Below are 22487 nucleotides of genomic sequence, written 5' to 3' on the forward strand. Positions count from 1 at the left end.
GGGCGGGAATAGGCTTCGGGGAGTGAAATTATGGTCAAGGTACCGTACTTCCATGACACAGAAAGTGGAAACTCTCTGTCACAAGCAAAGTTATTATAAAATCCTGAACAGTGGAATGGATGTACCCATCAATTCATATAGGAGCTGCCTGCTCAGCGTGCTCTCCATTGCATCTGATCTAGGTGGACCAAGATCTGAGTCGGTGTTGGGCAGTTTCCTACGTTCTTCAGACTGGCTGGGTGTGTGCACACAACTGCAAACATGGATAGATCCCGTGCACCAACATTAAAGTCCCAGTAAAGTTTTAGTGGCATTTGCCTCTAAGCTATGCACCGCCTTAAGAACCAGACGCGTTGCCTACACCTGCATAGGAGTTGTGGGCAGGCCGCTTTGGAACCGCAGGGCTTCATTTCTCGCTAAGCCGCATGCGCGAGATTTCAGCAAGCGTTCCCGGGGATGAATCGGCGGGTGAGGGGGGGAAAAACAAAACAACAACAACCCCAGAGCATGCGCAGTGAGGCCGCCTTAGCGGAGGCGATAGGCTGGTAGGCGACATGTGCGTTTAGCACCTCCCAGTCCCCATCCCTCCCTCCCTCGCTTGGCGGCGCCGCCGAGATCAGCACCAGCCATGGCGGCGGAAGGAGGAGCGGCAGCTCTGGCAGAAGCGGCGTCCGCCGACCAGTTCCGCGATCTGCTGCAGCAGCCGGGAAGGTACGTTGTTGCTGCCGCCGCCGCCTTCTAAGCTCGGCTCCGAGTCTGGCAAACAGCCAGGAAAAGGAGCCGCAGCCGAAAGCGGGTGGTGCAGCAGCAGCAGCGCCCGCTGCCAGGCCGGCGCTCCGCATTCACACGTTCACTTGATGCGGGTGTCCATTCCGACGTTTTGGGCCGCTGAGCCGAATGGGGGCTTTCTCTCCAGCCAGCGTGGCTAGGGGTTCAGCCATCGTTATCCCGCCTTGTGCGCTCCCCTTACCCTTCTCACGATCGAGAGGGTTGAAGGGTGGCAAGAGGTCTTCTCCTGTGCGGGGATAAGTAAGGCTTGAAAGTCCTACTTCTGAGTAGACGGGCTTCGGGGGTCGTGCTCAACAACGCCGCCGCCGCCCTTCTGAGTAAGACGCCTAAAGTAGGCTTAATTTGTGCGCAGTTTTACTTCCTAGAAGTGTGCGCTTTTAGGGTCCAGTCCACAATCGTGTGAAATATAAAAGCGTGAAAAGGACACGTGTGTATGGGGGCGGGAGCATGGTCTTGGCTTCCCCACAGGACAGAGGTTAAGGGAGCAGGTCAGATCACATAAATGACACTGTATCAGACTTAAGTGCTGGTACTTTTTAAAAAAGGGATCTGCACACTTTTCCTGATGTATGAGTGTCTTTGCAGGCTATATAGTATTAGAATGTCCCCCCCCCTTTTTTTTTTTTACTATCCTGCCCAGTGTTGATAAAGGTGAGACAAAAGTTCTGCAGATGCCTTCCTTTATGTGCTGAGTGCAATAGAGGGCTAGATTGCTATGTTGCTCCTCTGCCAGCTCATCCACTTGCCATCATGTATTTCTGGTTTGCCTGTGGCTATGAGACTAGTGTTTAAACACAAGGTTGATACACATGTATGGGAGAGATTTACACACCCACCCAGGAGGGAAAGATGCCCCTGGCCTGTGATTGGGATTTCTCTTTCTCAAAGAACTGTTGATGATGTAGGAATATTCTGTTGCCAAATCATAAAGGGGATTTAAAAACACTATGGATTTCTGCTAGCATGACCTGTGAAAAAGACCAAGAGTGTTGGAAAAGAAAGCCCCAGCCCTAGTTGTTACCAACTTTTCTCTGCAGAACCTCTGACTGCCAGGACCCTTATTTATCCATCCCATGGAATGATGATGGGGTATAATGGATTAACGTGAGGTGAATTAACAGGTTCAGTTTGTACCTTCTAGTGTGGTTCTACAGGGAATTGCTAGGTTGGAAGTCTTTGCTATGCAATCTCCCACTGAGGGGCAACACATCATGGTTGTAAATTACCTGGAATATGTAAATGGGATATGTGGCAGTGAATGAGAGTTGAATTTGGATCACTGCCTTGAGTAGAACCAGAAGGCAGGCCATGGAGAGCATTGGTTTGCCATATACTGTGATATGAGCAATCCTTGTGGCTATGTACCAACTGTCTTCTCCCATTGTAGCAGAGGTGAGCAAACCAGTAACTTTTCAGTTCACCCTAGTTTCCCATTTTGTCTGAACCAGGAAACTATGGTTAACAGCTTTGTTACAAAGCCAGGATATTAAGCCATGGTTTGAAATTGCCTTAAAATATTCTAATTCAATCAGAGGCAGCTAACTATAGTTTCTAGCTTCTGGTTAACAGAAAACCTCCTCCCTGTCTCTGCTTGCTTGCGTAAAGGAAGATGTGCACACAGCTTGTTCATATCTTGGCTTTTTAAGCTGACAGAGAACAATCTAAATGCAGCCATGGAGTCAGATTGTTGGTCTGTTTGGCCAGCTAATCTCAATTTTGACTGGAAGTGGTTCTCCAGGGTCTCAGGCAGAGAGAAACCTTTTCTGTCCTCTTCCCGAGATCTTTTCATGTGAGATAACTAGTGATTAAAGCTAGAACCTTTCGCTGTGACTCTGATTGCTTTTATTTTACATTGTTTTGCTGGCATCTGACCTCTCTGTTTTCCCTGTTTATTTCATCACAGGTCTTTAGTGGTGGTTCATTTTTGGGCCCCATGGGCTCCTCAGTGTGTTCAAATGAACAGTGTCATGGCTGAGCTAGCAAAGGAGCATCTCCAGGTTGCATTTGTGAAAGTAAGTTGAACTGACATTGTGTTATCTGCTTTTGATCTAACATGAACGCTTGCTGTATGCATACTGGGAAAAGGTGGAAGCGTAACTACTCTAGCTGCTCCTACATTGCTTAAAACCTTGGAACTGGGCAACTTGGGTCTACTGTGGCTTTGCAATTGCCTTGTTGTTCTCTTTCCTTGGTAGTACAGTGGTACCTCGGGTTACAGATGCTTCAGGTTACAGACTCTGCTAACCCAGAAATAGTACCTCGGGTTAAGAACTTTGCTTCAGGATGAGAACAGAAATCATGGTGCGGCAGTAGCAGGAGGCCCTATTAGCTAAAGTTGTACCTCACGTTAAGAACAGTTTCAGGTTAAGAACGGACCTCCAGAACGAATTAAGTACTTAACCCGAGGTACTACTGTAAGTGTCATAGACTCTCCTATTCCCTTACTTTAAAACTACAATAGCTTATTAAAGCTAATTGGTGACAGCGTCGAGAGTAGGGGCAATCCTTAGCAGCCTAGGAAATGCCACAGTCTGTAAAATTATCTCATGAAAGTCAGTGGGAGGTGATAGAAAGAAATGTCTTTTGCTATGGGGAGGTGCATGCATAGAATCATAGACTTGTAGAGTTGGGAGGGACCCTGAGGATTAACTAGTCCAACCCCCTGCAATGCAGGAATATGCAGCTGCCCCACACGGGGGTCGAACCTGCACCTTTGGTGTTATCAACACCACACTCTGAGCTGCACACACACACACACTTATGCCCTGTGGTCGAAGCTCCTACTAGGTGTGGAAAGCAAATCTGGACCTGGAGTGTGGGGCCTGTGCCTTGATGCTGATGGTGGTATGGATGATGGGGAGAGGAGAAATCTCCACAGTATGTGAGGAGGGAGAGAACCTCTCCTTACTTCAATGCTGTGGTCTTTGGTTGCCTTAGAAAACGCTGAGATGGCGCTTACTTTCTGGTGAAAGCATGGACTCAGTGGTTGTTTGCAAGCATCAGTATAAAAACAGGAGGTAGTGTTCTGTGATAAGGAAAGCTGATAGAAAGAGGTCTGGTGAGACATAAGTACTCTATGGCTAAGATCTGAGGGTGCGAGCAGGTCTAAGAGGCTTGCTATTCAAAATGTTGACATGAAATAGCCATCCAAATCTTTGATTGCCAAGAATCCAGCTATAATGCTAATACTCTTTTTTTCTCATTTAGTTACTTGAGCTAGCACTTTTAATACAACTCCCAGTAGCTTTTCTTCCTGTAATGCAATTGACTAAATCCTGATCTTCTTATCCGAGGGATTTAAGAGAGTAATACTACTCTTTAAAAAAGCACCCCCCCCACACTTGTGTGATTTGATGTAATGATGCTGCTGGTTGGGCAAATAGATATTCCCTTAATTTGTGTTTAAGCTACTGATTTCACCCAACAAAGATACGTAAGTTTTTGGGTTTGCATAATTATGTATGGTGGCTGTCTTCCTATGGTAGATTGAAATCTGGATTTGTATAATAAATAATACTTGTATGTCCCAGTTACAGCACTCTGGTAGGTAGGAAAAGAAAAGTGCACTAGTTACAAGTGCTGTTGATCAACCCTTCATCAGTAGTTTGGATTAAAACACTCCTATGGTGTTGAAAAACAAACATTCAACTTTTGTGTCAGTGTTCCTCAGCTCCATGCTTTAGGAATTCCTCAAACCATGATGAGGTGTCAATTGCCATGTGGCCTACACCATTAATTAACACCCAACCCTCTGCTCATGGAAATATATTTGCAAGATAAGTTGTTAAGGGTTGTCCTGAGCCACTGTTTCAGTGGCCTGCTTCCTTGTAGTTGACCGTTGACTTCAACTAATGTGAGAGACAAGCTTGCCCCTGTGTATGACCAGTTGATTTGCTTGCCCACCAACTCCTCACAGTGCTTTGTGCCATATGAAAATGTTACAGTGGTTGAACTGTTAGTGCCATTCAAAGGGAAGACCCAGGGTTCAAATCCCTAGTCAGCTATGAGCTTCACTGGGTGACCTTGGGCCAGTCAGCCTAATGTACCTCACAGGATTGTTGTGGGCTTTAAATGAGGGGGAGAGCCATGTATACCACTCCAATCTCATTGGAGAAAAAGTTGGGATACAAATGCAATATACAATAATAATGATAGATTATGCCCAGAAATTGATATTGGCCCAGTTTGCATGTCACATTGAAACCGTAGTTAAAAACAAACTGGGAATGTGTATGTTGCTGAGAAGTTCCTACTTCTCTGCTGGGAAACAAAAGCAAAGGTCCAGATTGTTTTGCAATCTGAACTCAAGACTCATGCCTTATATCTTTCCAAGCAAAACCACAAGCGGTACCCAAGATTTGCTCTTGGCCTGCTTCTTGTGATTTGTCTCCTGGCGGTGTGGCATCAGCAGGAACAGGAAAGTAGTGGAATGAAACATTTTCAGCAGCGCACACTAGCACAAGGTGTGTTTATATTAAACTACAGTTCGTTTATAACTGTGGTGTAATGTGTTGTGTGAACTGGGCCATTAAGATGCCCCACCATGACACTTAGAACATAAATATCTGTGACTGCAGTGTTTCAGCCAAACAGCTTTGGTCTTGATGTATGGTATGGAACAGAACTCTGCATTATTGTACTAGTAGTTCTTGTAGTTGAGTAATGTGTCGTTAAGTCGCTATTGGTAACAGTTAGCTACAGTAAGTAAAGTCCCATCATTGTGCAAGTCTATAATTGTATTGCCTGAAGTCAAATTAATTATAAAATTAATACGTTTGCGTGGTAGTGATTAACTGAAAATAGATGGGGCTTTCAGTGAGTTACAATGAGGAAAGATGAAACATGAAAGTACAACATCAATTATGCTAAACAGAAACAGAAAAGAGAAAAGAAAGCTTATTGTCCTTGTTTGCCAGAGATGTAGCTGATTTGCCTTCTGTAGCTCTACCACCTCAGAATGGCTAGCTACATCTGTGGCATGTAATCTTTTATTGTAGTAAGAGGTTTTTTAAAAAAATGCATTAAAATACTTTAGAAACCACGCCACAAGTAGTCCTAAACAAACTGAGGGCAAAAAAACATAAATAAAAGTCTGCCTTCTTGCTGCTGTTGTTAAATTTACTGCCTGCCCTCCACCAGCAGGTCGAGTTACAACAATTTAAAATTCAGTATTGAAAATGATGAAAACAAATTTCAATCACAGGAACAGTAAAGGTAAAGGACCCCTGACAGTTAAGTCCAGTCGTGAACGACTCTGGGGTTGTGGTGCTCACCTTGCTTTACTGGCCGAGGGAGCCGACATTTGTCCGCAGACAGTTTTTCCGGGTCATGTGGCCAGCATGACTAAGCTGCTTCTGGTGAACCAGAGCAGTGCACAGAAACACCGTTTACCTTCCCGCTGAAGCGGTACCTATTTATAACTTGCACTTTGAGTTGCTTTTGAACTGCTAGGGGGCAGGAGCAGGGACCGAGCAACTGGTGCTCACCCTGTCACGGGGATTCGAACTGCCGACCTTCCGATTGGCAAGTCCTAGGCTCAGTGGTTTAGATGACAGCGCCACCCGCATCCTGAAAATGCACATCAAGTTTCAAAGCCAGGGTGAAGAGGTGCGTCTTCAGCATGTGCTGAAAACTGTATAATGCTAATGAACTTCTGGAGCGAAGGAATTCCACCACTTAAAGGCTGCCACCACAGAGAACCGTACCTAAGATGTTGGTGTTGAGGAGCTTTCAAACATTGATCCCACATATATACTGAGATGATTCAGTTATGTTGGGATGGAGTTTGTCATGAGCACCTGGACACTTGAGTCACCTCTAGGCGCCACTGAAATAAGCAGAGATGCTTACTGTAAGAGTCAAACGGCTAGGCACAGGAAAACCAGCACAATAATGTTCCATTTCCCTAATAGTAGGAAATATTAAAGCTTTATGACCTAACAACAAAAGGGTGGGAAATTGATCCTGCTCCATGTCCTGATCATATGAACATAAAAAATTAAACTTAGCTGGAATTGCTATCTTTCCACAGTCAAGGTGGTTTTCGTTGTTTTAATTACGCCTTAAGTAATACACTTTATTGAAAATTTGCATTGACATGTACTGATTGTTTTGTAGTTTCAGGATAAAGTGCAAGATGTCAATGTGACTTTGGTCTCCTAATTTATCTCTCTTCACCCCTATGTCTCATTACCCTTAATCTTCACAACAGAGAGCCACGGGGTTTGCTTTAAAGTTCAAGTAGCTCATTCCGTCTTGCTGTTTCCACTTACAAATCGCCATGTATGCGTGACATGAAATTCACTCGGTTTAAGACAGCTTAAATGTTGACAGGCCTCCCAAATGCTGTGAATCTCCAACAATGAAGAACATGAGAAGAGCCAGTCACACATCTAGACCAGCTTCCTGTTCTCACAGTGGTCAGCTAGATGCCTATGGGGAGCCTAGAAGCCAAGAGCTGAGCGCAATAGCACTCTCGCCTCCTGCATTTTCTAGCAACGGGTATGCAGAAGCATACATCCTCCCAAAGAGAGCCTGTGTTCTAAGGGCATAGGAACATAGGAAGCTGCCATAGTCAGACCCTTGATCTAGCTAACTCAGTATTATCCACATTTTCTGGCGATGGCTCTACGGGATTTTAGGCTGGGTTCTCTCCTTGTCCTACCTGGAGATGCTGAGGATTGAACTCTGGAGCTTGCTGCATGGAAATCAGATGAGCTGTGACCCTTCCCCAGCTCAGAAACCCCAGTGAATACTGTGTTTAAAAGATATCTGTTTTAGGATATCCACAAAACTCATTGGGGGATATTGGCATTCACATGCTAATGTCAACATTCACCAATATTTCAGGCATTCACACATGTATATCACATGCCAGAATTAATGTGCTCTTAAGCAAACTACCCTGTCTGCCTCCCGTTTCCCAACAGTCATATAGTCCTTTATAGTTGGATCATATGTGTCTCCTGTGTCTGTAAATGGAAATGTATTTGATATTTGCATTTTCTACAATTTTGTATTTGATGATCTGTTTAGGTTTCAGGTCAGTAGTATACTAATATCTAGCAGTCTTGCAAGAGTTAAAAACAAAAATTTAGCAGGCATCAATAGTTTATTGAAGAAATACTCCTTTTTTGCTTCATAATTTGCAGAAGGCTGCAAATGTCAGTCATGATGTACTGCCTCTTGAAATTAGTCAATAGAGCAAACAGCAAGAATTGCTGTGGGCAGAAAATAAGCACTGTAATCATGACATAACTGGGGTCAGTGATTTATGGATTTCAATATAGTAGTAGCTGCATATGATTGAAAATTTACTAGGTCACTAGTGCACCAAAATTTTTATTCACAGCCTCCAGGCATCTTTTGAAATGTGCAACAAAATAAAAACCTCTGAACCTGTTTTGACACTGCAGGCTCAGTGGATGACAAGCCTTCCCTGTGAGTTTCATTTAAATGCAAATGTGTCACAAACTTTTGCACTGAAATCCTTTTTAAACATTTAACATGACTAAAAGAACAGTGTAGACAAGATCAGCCAGCGCAATCTAAACTATAAATAAGAGCTTGGAAACAAAAGATGTTTTATGTTTGTTTTTAAGCTGGAAGCTGAAGCGGTTCCCGAAGTGTCTGAAAAATATGAAATTACTTCAGTCCCAACATTCTTGTTTTTTAAGGTAAGGCTTTTTTTAGCTTGCCTACGTCCATGGATGCTTATGATGTTCTCTGTTCTCAGTGCTGGTGTGATACTTTGTTCAGAGGTAACATTTGATTAATTAAGGAATGCTGGGAATTGCATTCGTCTTAGCCATGTGGTGAAGGCCTATTTCAAAAAATTTGAAGCTACCCTACGCTGTAACTTGCAGAAACATTTTTTTTGAGAAATACGTTCTGCATCACCAGGCAGTTCCTGAATTTGAAACCTTTTAACACTGTTGGATAGTGATGTGGAGATGACTATTGATTGGTTCCTAAGCTTGTTGTGGTGATCCGTCCAAAATCCTTTTGGCAGGTAATGATATTGTTGTTAAAGCGAGTTCTAACAAAATTCCATTCACCAAGCGCAGAGCTTGGGTTAGTTAACCTACTACACGTTCTGGCCATGTGTGTGCTCCCTTCAGTTGTGTTAGCCCTATAGAAATGAGATTGTACACCAGTAGCACTCAGTGGATTTCTCTGGGGGCTTTTAACCTGCTTTGACTTGAATCCTACAAAATAACGCTTGTATATGGTCTAGCGAGAGAGAGAGAGAGTATGTGTGTTCAAATTCCAGTAGCTTTTTAAAGACTGTGCTTGTGAAGTTCATAATGTTTGCCCAAACTGCTGTTCTCTGTTGGTAGAATTCCCAAAAAATTGACCGATTAGACGGGGCTCATGCACCAGAACTGACCAAGAAAGTCCAGCGCCACGCCTCCAGCTCGACCATTCCGCCTGGCTCTAATGACAACGTGAAAGAAGACCTGAATGTGCGACTCCAGAAACTGACAAATGCTGCACCTTGCATGCTGTTTATGAAGGGAACACCTCAGGAGCCTCGTTGCGGTAGGAATTGTCTTGAATTTCTATTTTATTCAGCAGGGCTAGATACCTAAGGAGTATCTAACGATATTCTATCTGAGTGGCTGCTATTCTTGTCACCATTGTTGGTCCACCCTTTGCGACAAATGGAACTGTTGTCCTAGGCTCCAGAGGGGATAAGTCGATTGGGATAGTGCTGTTCCCCTTCAAGGCTGCCTTGCACCCCATTAGCTGCAGCCACACTATAGCCTTTGTATTGGCCCACCATCTTGTTAGGTTCCGAAAAGTAGAATATGGTTGCTAGATCAACAGTTGGTTAGGCCAGAGGTTTAGGGCCTTAGAGTGGAGTTGGAATGGAGATGGATGGAGAATAACGGTGATGCAAATGTAGGTTTCCACTGTGTCCAGGGCACCTAGCAGCCCAAGTCCAGCCATGTCCACACAGCTGTATTGCCTGAATGAGTTGAGGCTTAAAGCCACAGTCATCAAGCCAGAGCACTGTTCTCAAACTTTTTTTGCGCTTGGGTCCAGTTCTAACTTTTTCTGTTTTCTGCCTCCTCCCCTTCAACAATCTGTTTGTCAGTGTGCAGAGGTCCTCGCATGCAGCATGTTGCTCTGTAAGAATAGCTGTGTGCTGATTGAACAATGAAATTAAAAGGGGAGTAGAACAGGACATGACTTAAAACCGTGCAGAGGGAGATGTTTTAAGCAAGCAGCAGATTTTCAGGGTCAAGTGACAGAGTAGTTGCCCTCAGAAACTCAAGGTGTATTACCGAGGTCCATTGCACAAGCATCAGTCTGAGCAATACATACCATAAGAGACATAGCGTAAGCATTTGTTTAGGGATGGCAGTTAGCAGCCTATAAGAAAACATTTCAGAATCGCTTCTTGTTAACATCCATTGGTGAAAATTAATTGACATTCCATCACTGAACCTGTCAGGTTAGTGATTTTGTTAAAGGACACATTGACATTTAGGTGGTATAACCCAAGAATAAAATTTTTGATTCCTTGAGCCAATTTGGTACCCTTACTGAATCTTCATTTTCTTTTTCCTCTGGAAATGGCTCTAATTATGGAATGTACTGTCTTTTCATTACCAATAATGTTCATATACCACTTTAAAAAAGAAAAATGAACTAAACGGAAATAATGGAGATCAAGGTATGGCAAATGGATTCCTAGGCCCTGGTAACTCATTATACATTTTTTTTGTTCTCTCCCCGCAAGCTTATAAGCAAACAGAGTCCCAGCAAGGGCATCTTTCTAATGCTGCCATTGAATTCTAAGAATGAAAACAATGCCCTAGTTAGGTTCCCCCTCTTCGCTCTGAGACATAAAAAATCACCCTACTGTATGGGGTTGCAGATGGAGCAGTGGCTTCAGGTTTGAAGCTTGCATCTTAATATGGCTCTATGGAGAGCTTTAATATTTCTCATGTACAGATGCCTTCATGTGACGTGGTGCATACGTAAGCACCACAGTATGATACTGTGCTTATGCGGTTTGGTACTGGCTGCACATGCACCGTATGCATATTCCTTCTACAAGAGGGAGAAGCTGAGCTATTTGCGATGTGTTAACGCAGTGCAGCCTGCAAGTCCACCAGTCCAGGGGGGTGGGAGGAGAGTGTGTCTCTAGCAAGGTAGACATAATTCACTATCTCGGTGGTCTTTTGAGGGCAATTGCTAGTTGCAGGTGGGCAGCAAGTTCCATAAGCTGGTGTGATTTGCATGTAATCTGGGAGGAGCAGAATTAGTACGAAGTAAGGGACGCGGGTGGTGCTGTGGGTAAAACCTCAGCGCCTAGGACTTGCCGATCGTAAGGTCGGCGGTTCGAATCCCCGCGGCGGGGTGAGCTCCCGTCTTTCGGTCCCAGCTCCTGCCCACCTAGCAGTTCAAAAGCACCCTTAAGTGCAAGTAGATAAATAGGTACCGCTTTATAGCGGGAAGGTAAACGGCGTTTCCGTGTGCGGCACTGGTGCTGGCTCACCAGTGCAACTTTGTCACGCTGGCCACGTGACCCGGAAGTGTCTTCGGACGGCGCCGGCTCCCGGCCTCTTAAGTGAGATGAGCGCACAACCCTAGAGTCGGTCACGACTGGCCCGTATGGGCAGGGGTACCTTTACCTTTACCTTTACTAAGGCTGAAGATAACATTGCTGCTCTCCTTTGCTGTTCTATAATAAATTGAATATATATAGTTCCCCCCACCTTGGGCTTAGAGAGACATTTGTCGTGACTGGGCTATATGTGCATACACACCTCACTAGCCAATGCCGTTCATAATATGTGCTGCATCTCACATAGCTAACACAATAATAAGCTGGTCCTTATTTCCTCAAGTGGAGTGCAAGGACAGTTGTGTTGACAACTGGAGGGGGTTAGTTGTAGGGATGGTAGGAAGGGCCTAACCTGTGGTAGCCCCCATGTTGCTGGGGCCCTGTCAGCCGTAGCCAGCAAGCACAGTCCGAGGCTCTGGGTGTTGTAGTCCGATAATGTACAGAGTGCCACAGCTGAGTGGCCCCAGGCTTAGGCTAAGAAAGCAGCCCCTTGGCCTTCTCGGCTTGCAACGCAGCTTCAGGCCCAGGAGTGGGTCAGCCGGGAGCTTCTGCACAATGCATCTTGTGCAGAAGAGGTTCCTGATGGATGGTGTCCAGGCTAATTTTCATACTAATAACAGGTTGTCGATTGCAACGGAGCGTAATTGGATCTTGGTGTGGAATCAGAAATCCTTGTTATGTCCCACATTTCGCCACTTCCTACGGAAAGCCAATTCATAATAATGTTAAATGAGGTCTATCCCCTTGGCTCTGTGCTCACGGGCTTGTTGCTTGCTTACATCATTAGTATTATAATTGTACTTAGCTTCCTATCACCGGCAGCGCAGCGTCCGCACCACTCTTCAATCGGCCTGTGTGTTCACGTACGCGCACTTCAGCGGCGCTTTCATTAGCTCTTGCGTTGCTCAGATGGTGTTTGCTCAGAAAGTCAGCCTAAACCTTTTGTTATGGGAATAAAGCAGTGTTGGCACTTTATCCCTAAGCATAACATTTCCAGTCTGCTACTTTAACCCTTAAAAATGAACCGCCACCAATCAATCTTTCTCGTCTGCATGGAGTTGCCTACAGCTAAAACGAAGCGCTCTCTTTCTCTCTCCTTCTCTCAGCCTCTTACAGTAGAAACGAGTTAATATATTGGCAGCAGAATAACCATCAGCAATCAGCCTGTAGCTGTTTACTAATGAACTCCCAGATGAATGGCGGGTTGGTGGTAGTGGGGGGGAAGTGGAATTCGGGATTCTTGTTTCACTCCAGGCTGTACAAGAACTTAATGCTTCAGTTGTGGAAGAAAAGCAACTTAGATGCCATATAAATAAATGCTACTTGCTCATGGCTCAAAATGCAGATCATGGAGGACCTGGAGCTACAGCACATATCAAAAGTAATGGATGAATTTGTGAGATGGAAAATCATGTAAAGGTTCCTTTTGTCTGTATGTGCCTGAAACTTTTTAAAATTTGTTGCTTTAAATCCCATTTATTAGAACCTTTTGAAAATTGGTGTGAGGTGTTTCAGGTCTCACCAGGTAGAGCTACTTTAATTTATATACTGGATATTTAGTTGTCTGAGGAAGATAATTTTTCTTTAGGAAAGGATTTTAAAGCAGCAGAAAAATATGCCAAACTTGATATGGGTTGTGGTTTCAAAACTGATATTTATGCAGGTTTATTACACTGATATTTATGCAAGTTGCTAATTAAGGAGTTAGGTTAACGTTGTTTTTCTGAAATTTGTGTGGTTGAAATATTTCTATGTGGAGAAAAATTGTGCAGACTTACAGATTTGGGACATGCAGTGCTTCAAACAGTTCAAATATCAAAATTTCGTATTATAGTTAAAAAAAGGTAGATTTTGTTCAGAAATTGAACTGTATGATTTATTTGGAAATTAATTCTGTTTACACTGATAGGACTAATGCCAACTCAGTATAAGTTGAATCTGCATTCTTGAAAGTGTTTTTTTTTTTAAGGGGATTGAAGCAATATTCATTATGTTGTAAATATATCTACCTAAATATTAAAATAAGAGCCTTGGTTGGATCAAAGCATTACATTTATATGCATGTGCATTTGGGTTTGATTTTGCCTAAACTGGACAACACACTTCAAAACAGAGCAAGCAGCAGGACAAGCTCTGTAAACTCAGCTCTGTAGTTTTTGCTAGGGTATGCAATTTGGATAACCATTGTCTTCCTTTGAGATTTACCTTTTTTGTGGGGGCAGCTTTCTTGCAACACACGTTAATATAAGCTATAATGTAGACACTAGACCACAGTTTTGGGTAACGTTAAAGGCTTGTTAAGGTGTGCTTTTCTTTTTCTTATTCCCGTAACCTCCAGGCTTCAGCAGACAAATAGTGGAGATTCTTAACAAACATAACATTGCGTATAGCAGCTTCGATATATTTTCTGATGAAGAAGTACGTCAGGGCCTGAAAACCTACTCCAGCTGGCCTACCTACCCACAGTTATATGTAGCTGGGGAACTTATAGGCGGACTGGACATTGTTAAGGTAAGAAAACAAAAGATCTGCATTTTCAGTAACGTAATTTTAAAATAGTGTTTGGTTTATGAATTTGAAATAATTTTCTTTTCAGGAGCTTGAGGCTTCTGGAGAGCTGGAGACGACCTGCCCCAAGGCACATAAAATAGAAGACAGGTATGATACATTTTACCTTTTTAAAAAAAATATTGCGAAGGAAAATCACACATTCCATTAATGATCTCCCCATTAAAATTATTGCTGTGTAGGATTACTGTTCATTTTCCTTGCCCATCTGCTGCACAACAGCCCTGTAGAGCTGCCAGCCAGATCTTGCTACCTGGTATTTGCTGCCACCTCACCTTTTTTTGGGTCACCTTCAGCCCCAAAAGCAAAGGGGTAAAACTGGGGATATTTTATTTTTTGTTAAATTGTCTCATCCTGTACCAGCGTGCCTCACACCTCCAGCCAATCCTTTGCAATTTACGCAGAGTGCAATCCAGCCCTCTGCTTCTCCCCGAGAATAGGGCAAATTCCTGCCTTTGTCCACACTGGTCTTGGACTTCCAATAATGTGGAACCCAAAGTGATCTAGGTGTGTGGGGATTCCTGAATCCCGAGGGTGGCAATTGCACACTGATTCCACTAGTCTAGTTGTGAAACTTGGTTAGAAATAAAACGTTGGGAGGAAAGCAGGCAACAGGTCAAGCAGAATACACAGTAACCTTGTTGGGGACTTGGAAACTACAAGTAATCCAGCCTACGTCTGCTAGACTGGTGACTGGGAGTGGCCTCTGGGACTGTATAACATTGGTTCTGACTACATTGGCTCCCAGTACGTTTCCAAGCACAATTCAAAGTGTTGGTGCTGACCTTTAAAGCCCTAAACAGCCTCGGCCCAGTATACCTGAAGGAGCATCTCCACTCACATTGGTCAGCCCAGACACTGAGGTCCAGCTCTGAGGGCCTTCTGGTGGTTCCCTCACTGTGAAACGTGAAGTTACAGGGAACCAGGCAGAGGGCCTTCTCGTTAGTGGCACCCGCCCTGTGGAACAACCCTTCCATCAGATGTCAAGGATATAAGTAACTATACAACCTTTAGAAGACATCTGAAGGCAGCCCTGGGAAGGGAAGTTTCTAATGTTTGATGTTTTATTGTGGGCCAACGCAGTCAGAGGGACAGTCAATAATAATAATGATAATCATAACGATGACTTTTACAATAATTACGATTATTATTAACCGGAGCACTGTGGCTCTAAAACTAGACAAATTTTTAGGCTAAATTCCTGTATTGCCTTTTTTACCCAGGTAAAAAATCCTTTATCTAAGACTGTTCTACTTTATCTGTATTTCCCCCCGCCTCTTGTTTTAGGCTTAAAGACCTGATAAACAAAGCTTCTGTGATGCTCTTTATGAAAGGAAATAAGCAGGTAAGGCTCTTGGAAATGCTTTTAGTGCTTAAAATCCTTTAGGCCAGCTGTCCCCAGCCTAGTGGCACCCAGATGTTTTGGAGTACAGCTCCTATAAATCTCAGCCAGTGTAGCCAGTAGTTGGGGATGATGGGAGTTGTCATTTTAAAGCATCTGGAGTGTGCCTGGCTGTGAAAGATCATAAACGTAAGAACACAAGTTGAGCCCTGCTGGATTGGAAGACGTTTCATCTAGTCCAGCGTTCTGTTCTCAAGGCGGCCAACTAGATGCCTGTTCAGAATCTCTCTGTTCAGTATCTCTCTGATACTGGAGGTAACGTAGTGGTCATATGTGGGTGCTGTGGGTTTTTCACCTCTACACAGCAAGCCGACAGCTGCTGCAAGTAGGGAATGAAGAAAATATTTAATTTCACTCCTTCAGCATGGCTTTCTAGAGCACGAAAACACAGAAGGTTTTAAAAAAAGGATACGTTTTAGCAGCATGTTAAAATAATACATTAAAGGCTTAGGAGCAATAAAGATACCTTTGCCTGGGGCTGAAATGATAACAGTGTTGGCACCAGGTTCCATCAATGGGCTGCCACAACAGAACAATCTCTTTTTCCTCTTCTCCTGACGCCTTAGCTCAGAGGGTAGAATGGGGCAGTTCACACTGCTTACTTCCCTGCGTGGTCATATACAGATGTGTACATGGGTATACAACCACAGTCCATGTGAACCATGAGGGGCACTGGCAACTGCGTCGTCATTGTGACAGCTGCAAAAAGCGCAGCCCTAATTATGCAATATGAGTAATGGGTTGCTCTGGGAAATTTTTGCTCGAGCAGATGTTGATGGCAAATATAATTCATTCCCTGAGAATTCCTAAGGAGCTGGTAAAGGAGCCACATGTTTCGGTTTCTGATGATGAAGTGCAGGGGTGTGGAACCCTTTATTTATATCCCACCTTTTTCTTCAAGGCTTTCAAGGTGCTGTACATGATTCTCCATTTAATCCCCACAACAACCCGGTGAAGCAGGGTAGGCTGAGAGGCGGTGACTGGCCCAAAGTCATGGCCAAGTGGGGATGTGAACCCTGGTCTCCCAGGTCCTAGTCCAACACTCTAACCACTACACTGCGCCACACGGACCTCAGTTTCCATTACCTCCATCTAGCATGGCCAGCAAACGGCATAGTACAACATCTTGAGAGCCATAGGTTCCTCATCCTTGGTGTAGCGAAGGTGGAAAATAAAAATGTTGTGTATAAATGTGCTTCAAACACTTACTTGGGATTGCTACATGCCACATACATGCACTGGAACACAATGCACATCAGAGTTTTTTTCTTATTGCAGATGGCGAAGTGTGGATTCAGCAAACAAATTCTAGAAATTCTAAACGGTACCGGGTATGTAAATATTTTTCTGCCTTGAATCTGTTCTTAAAGTAAGAGCACAGATATATAGGAACAGCGCTGCTAGATCAGACGAAAGGGCCGTCTCTTCCAGCATTCTCTTCTCTCAGTGGTCAACTAGAAACCTATGAAAAGTCCACAAGCAGCATCTCAGCACAGCAGCAGTCTCCATTCGCAACAGTGGCACAGTGTTTCTGATACTGGAAGTACTACCCCAGCCACCAAGACACATCCATAACCCCTTTTTAAACCATCCAAGTTGGTGGCTATTACTACAATCTTGTAATAGCAAATGTCGCAGCACCTCTGAACTGTGTGAGGAAATGCTTCCTTTTGCCTGAGAGGTGCTACCTTGGCTGCTTTGCAGTGTGCCTCTACAGAAGCTGATCTTAGGAACACGTTGCATGTTAGTGTTAGGTGATCAGGGGCTCCCTTTGGTTCACCTCTAGCCTTCCCCTCAGCCCCTCCCCCACAACATCTGCAAATGGTGGAGCTGACCTATGTCACAGAACCATAAAATAATAGAATTGTAGAGTTGGGAGGGACCACGAGGGTCATCTAGTCCAACCTCCTGCAATGCAGGAATCTTTTGCCCAACGTGGGGCTCGAACCCAAGACCTTGAGATTAAGAGTCTCGTGCTCTACCAAATGAGCTATTCCTTGCCCAGTTAACTCCCATTTGCATAAATGGATTGGCCTGTATAGATTATCTGCTAGTCTTCAGTAAACATTTCTCTCTTTTATTAGGATATTTCACCAAATATATAGTATATTTTTCCTCTTCCCTCCCTGTCCCCTTTCCCTTGCGTGTCGTTTTTCTTTAAAATTGTGAGTATTGTGGGCAGGGATTGTCTTGTTTTAATTGATTGTAATGTAAGCCGCTCTAGGAGCCTTTTTTGGCCGAAGGGTGGGCTACAAATTCTCTAAATAAACAAATATATCACTACAGTATTGCAACGTCTTGCATTTTACTCTTGAAATACAGTCGCTGGGATCACTTTTACACTGATAAATAAGCGATAGAAATTAGCGTAGCTGAGTGAATATTCCTAGTCTGCATAATAAAACCCTTTTTATATTATTCTTTTTTTTTTAGTGTTGATTATGAAACGTTTGATATATTGGAGGATGAAGAGGTACGTTGTTTGCTTGCGCTTTTCCTGTCATCATCTTTAAAAACTGCACTGTGGAAGGCTGACCAAGCATTTATTCTCCTTAGGTGCGGCAAGGATTAAAAAAGTATTCAAACTGGCCAACCTACCCCCAGTTGTATGTGAAAGGGGAACTTGTCGGAGGCCTGGATATTGTGAAGGTAAGCAAAGACCTAATAGTTGGCAGGTGTGTGTCATCTTTATTCTTAAAAAAAGGTTCTTCCTAAATTTTGTTCTCATTTATATTGGACATGTTTTTATTGTTAGTCGCTCTTCGAACTGGTGGTGTTTCCTTCTTACATCCCTAAACAGCAAACACCATCACTTTGAAGAGTCATTAGCCAATAAAAACATGTCTTGGTCCAGGATACCCAAAGAACCATCAATTTCCATATCAGCTTACCTGCTCCTTTCTCTTGTGTCGTAGCTGTGGCTGAGCCCTGGTCAGTTGGGTTGAGATCACAGCCATAACTAGTTGCACAAGAACATAAGGAGAGACCTGATGGGTCAAGCCAAGCGCCCATCTATCCCATCATCCTGTTCTGACTGTGGCTGACCAGATGCCAGTGAGAAGCCCTCATCAGAACCACACTGCACAGCACTTGCCCCACCTGTGATTCCCATCAACTAATATTCAGATGCATGCTGTCTCTGACAATGGAAGTCAAAACACAGTCCACTAGCAGCCATTCATTATCTTGCTCTGTGAGATCGGTTGAACTCCACCGTCCCCCTATTTTTTTTGCTGGCAGGTCAAAAAAGCATTTTTATTCTGGGAGACATTTAACCTGCCTTGGTTAGTGCCTTTTTTTTACATCCTTTAGAAACAATCCTAGTTGTTCAGAGGTTTTATCTGCTGATAACACAGCAGCCGTAAATACTATGTGATTTTTTTAATTGTAAGGTGTAAGTTGTAAGGTGCCCTACGCAATGCAAACCCATTGGAAGGGCAGCGTTTAAATTTCCAAAGTAAATCTCTACATTACTATGCATTCCTCCCTGCCCAGCTACATCTAGACTGATCTATCTCTGCGTTTTCTCTGCATTTTGAGTTTTCTTCTTCCTTTTTTGAGCATCTCTCCCCTTTGTTCAGCCATGGTGAGGTGACACACACACACACATCCACACACACTCCTTTTTCTGATCCTTTTTTTGATTTGAGACTGAGTGACTTAGTTGGTTTTTCCTGTGACTCTCATCATTAGCTTAATATATTGGTGAAAGGAGCCCTAAATCTCCAGTGTGCAACTATGTTGCCTGCTAGTGTAGCACTGAAATGTATTTTCTTGACAGCAGTCACTTACCTTCCTGTAAGAACCATTTCGCCCCTGTGGGTGCATTTACAGCTTTTCATTTGGTTCCCAGTTTTAGTTTTTTGACGTTGTGTTTTCTTGAGTAAGGTGATGACATTTTGCCTAGCAAACTGTCTCTCATTCCTGAGAAAAGGTAAGGCTTTATTGTGTGCTTTCTTGAAAAGGCCCTAAGCAACAAAAATAGATCTGCATTTGTTAACTGCATCTTCTGATATATATTTTTGTGTGTGCGCGCAATAGAACAAGTGCAGGCTTCTAAACCCAAATACTCTTGAGCCTATTCTTGTCTTGAATGTTTTATAGCCAATACCATAGGCACTGTAACTCCCGGGAAGACAGAATCAATAAATCTCATTAGGTTTTAAAAAGAAGTTGGTATTACGTTGCTCATGTATCCATTTTTTTTAAAAAAAAAACCCCCCACACATTTATTTCTCGGAGTAGTGCTTTAAAGGGTTCTTTTTATATAGCTTTTAAAGAGATTGGGAAATTAGTCATGTTAATCTGCCTTTTAGAGGGCATTGAATAAATTGAAGTTGACAAAATGTTGTTTAAAGTTAAGTTTAGTTATTTTGGAAGTTTTTCTAGGTCAGCATCATTCTCTCATTTCCCTCCCCCCCCCCAAATATAACTATTAATAAAAAGTACATAAAGAATCTTTTATTATGCCCAGTTAAAGAACCTATTTTTAATCTATTAACCTGCCCAAGATTTTTCTCTGTTGATCTTACTAAGATTATATTTATTATTTATTATTTCTGGTATTTGCCTGCCGAATAATAGATCTAAGTCCCCCAAAAACTTCTTAGTAAGAAGAATACCAAAAAAATCATAAAAACCCCGCCGCGGGGATTCGAACCGCCGACCTTTCGATCGGCAAGCCCTAGGCGCTAGGGTTTTACCCACAGCGCCACCCGCGTCCCTCTCCCAGCAGTAGAAATGCCTAAAACAATGATGGCATCCTGCTTGTTCTGTTTTGCTAAATGCCACGAGGAAGAGGCATTGGGCCAATACTTTTGGTGGCAGCCATTCCTTGGCAATGATGTGCACTGTGCAACCTTGGATTAATGTGGTGTGCTTTCCAGGTTCAGAAAGATAACAAATAAACCTCTCCATGCTTATCACGCTTGCCCAGATTCTTGAGAGCACTTCTTCGTTAAGAGAGAGGTTGTATACTGAGCAAAGCCTCATTCTAGAGCTAGCTAAAGGTGACAGAGATGCCCTTCTGCCATGCACTTGCCCTGTGGTCCGTCTATCAGACAGCTGACACCTGCCTCATCTGCTACGCCTGCCCCTTTCTAAGGAGTCTGCAGGGGTGACTGCTCACTGCTGCAGCTGGGGCAACTGCAATTGTCTTCTGCATTCTCTTCTCTGGTCTCCTGGCTTCTACCAGAGAGATGGTTACCAGTTGTAGGACTGGTAAGTCCATAGATGACCGATTTCTAAAGCAACAGAAGCTTTTGGGTATCTCTCTGTCCTCTTGTTAGATATGCAGTAATGTAGCTGCATGCAAAACAACAAAATCACTTGATTAGGGGTAATGGGAGTTGGAGTCTTGAGGGCACCAGGTTGAGGAAATCTGAATTACAGGCTAACTAGAGGTCTTTTGGTGACACCAGCCTCTGAATGCTTCCTCCCCTTTTTTCCTGTTTCCAGGAACTAAAAGAAACTGGTGAATTGACGTCTACCTTGAAAGGAGAAAATTAATGCATCACAAGGACACGTTAATGAAGACCAATGAAATATAAAATGTATAATTGTTCGTTGCACTGGAACAATTCACGATTTGCCGGAAGGAATAGAATGCCGGTTTCAGATTTCCTGCTCATGCTTCGCAAGGCCATACTACAGGTGTATGTAATTGTAGGTTTTCACCCCAAATGTAAAGCTGTAAGCATCTTCAAATTGAATTAAAGTTGGAAGCCAACAATGCCTGTGGTGGTCTTGGATACTTTTCATTTTTCCTCCTGCACACAAAATTGTTCAGCATTTGTAAAATACCCGTGGACCTCACTCACGTCTCCTGTGACTCACTGATCCTTTCTGTTGGTCTCAGAGTATCCTGGGATATTTGAACCCACACTTGGATTCAGAAACCAGCCTCAGAAGAAGCTGCTATCCAGCATGCTGTTGTTTGAGCCCCATCTCTTTGGACCTTCTTCAAATAAGTGGCAGCAAATAGAGCAGGAGTTGGGAGCACCTATGGCCCTACAGATGTTGCCGAACTAGCAACTTTCATCAGCCCCATTCAGCATGACCAGAGGCCATGGATGATGGGAGTTGTAGTCTGGCAACAGCTGGGAGGTTGCACATTCCCCACTCAAGAGATAGAGCATTGGCATAGGAACAAGTTTAAGGAGGTGAACCTGGGAAGATTATGAGATGAAGTAGATTGTATTGCCCACTACAGCAGGTGATGGATTCTTCCTGAAGCAATGCACTAAGGCAGGACAAGCTAATCTAGTGCCCTTCAGATGATGCTGGGCTGCAACACACATCGTCCCTGAACATTGGCCATACCGCCTAGGGCCTCTTACTAACCAAAGGAATGTACATGGTTAATAGTTAACTCTTTATTCTCAAAGATAACAGTGTTCCTACAGCCTTGGATACCTACACACACCAATCTTGTGTCTAGGCAACTATTCCGAGGTTGGTATTGTATGCAGCAATTGCCACTCCTCCACTAGTTTATGTACCTTTCATCGAAGCGCTGCACACATGCAGCCGGAGATTACGCCCGTGTGGCAACTTCCACTGCTCATCCCTTTTCAGTCCCCTCCTGGTTCTGGGAGACGGTGCAAGAGAGGCTGGGGAAGCACATGGCCCTTCACTAGCGTAATTTGGCTCTTCCTTTTCTTCTGACCCATTCTGTGCTCCACCCTCCACCTTTGAAGCATCCCCTGCCTCTGGTTCATGCCTCCTGGCTAGTACAGTTCCCCACAAATCACTGACCCGCTCTCCAGAGTCAAGACTCCAGCCCTGCTTCCCCAGTGCACACGTGTCTGTGTCCTGCCAGTCCCTGGCACTATAATCTATCTCCCTTCTCCTCTTCTTACCTTCACGGAGTTCCTCAAATGCAATCTCTCATTTTGCTACACCCACAGAGAATGCCCTCCCCGGGGCCACACACAAGCTTTAGAGAATGGTGCAACTACAAAGAGGTACCCTCTCTGCTGATGTTAACACCCTTGAGGGTATGTAGGGAAGAAGGTGGTCTGGGGTATTTGCAGCCAAAGTCATTTAATGCTTTAAACATTAGCATGGGCACCTTTAATTGGGCCTGGAAATGAACTGGCAACCAGGGCAGGTGTTTTAAAATGGGCTATGTGAGTTTTGAACGGAATC

General features: G+C 43.8%; 1 protein-coding gene across 1 annotated transcript; it reads left to right on the forward strand.

Annotated features, from left to right (window-relative positions):
• The first annotated feature begins 558 nt into the window (after positions 1-558).
• Positions 559-21071, forward strand: GLRX3 (glutaredoxin 3). Its single transcript, XM_077930386.1, has 11 exons — positions 559-711; positions 2693-2801; positions 8391-8465; positions 9129-9330; positions 13707-13879; positions 13965-14026; positions 15224-15281; positions 16617-16669; positions 17772-17811; positions 17895-17987; positions 20796-21071. Exons 1-11 carry the CDS (start codon positions 629-631, stop codon positions 20844-20846), a joined length of 999 nt encoding a protein of 332 aa, XP_077786512.1. The 5' UTR covers positions 559-628; the 3' UTR covers positions 20847-21071.
• The last annotated feature ends 1416 nt before the right edge of the window (positions 21072-22487 follow it).

The sequence above is a fragment of the Podarcis muralis genome, chromosome 6, assembly GCF_964188315.1.
Source record: "Podarcis muralis chromosome 6, rPodMur119.hap1.1, whole genome shotgun sequence".
Classification (NCBI taxonomy): Eukaryota; Metazoa; Chordata; class Lepidosauria; order Squamata; family Lacertidae; genus Podarcis; species Podarcis muralis.

What these genes read in the sequence shown, in the direction of transcription:
- GLRX3 (XM_077930386.1), top strand. Translation starts at nt 629, where the DNA reads ATGGCGGCGGAAGGAGGAGCGGCAGCTCTGGCAGAAGCGGCGTCCGCC. An exon ending in CAACATTCTTGTTTTTTAAG is followed by an intron (nt 8,466 to 9,128) that starts GTAAGGCTTTTT and finishes CTCTGTTGGTAG; the next exon opens with AATTCCCAAAAAATTGACCG. An exon ending in GAAATTCTAAACGGTACCGG is followed by an intron (nt 16,670 to 17,771) that starts GTATGTAAATAT and finishes TTTTTTTTTTAG; the next exon opens with TGTTGATTATGAAACGTTTG.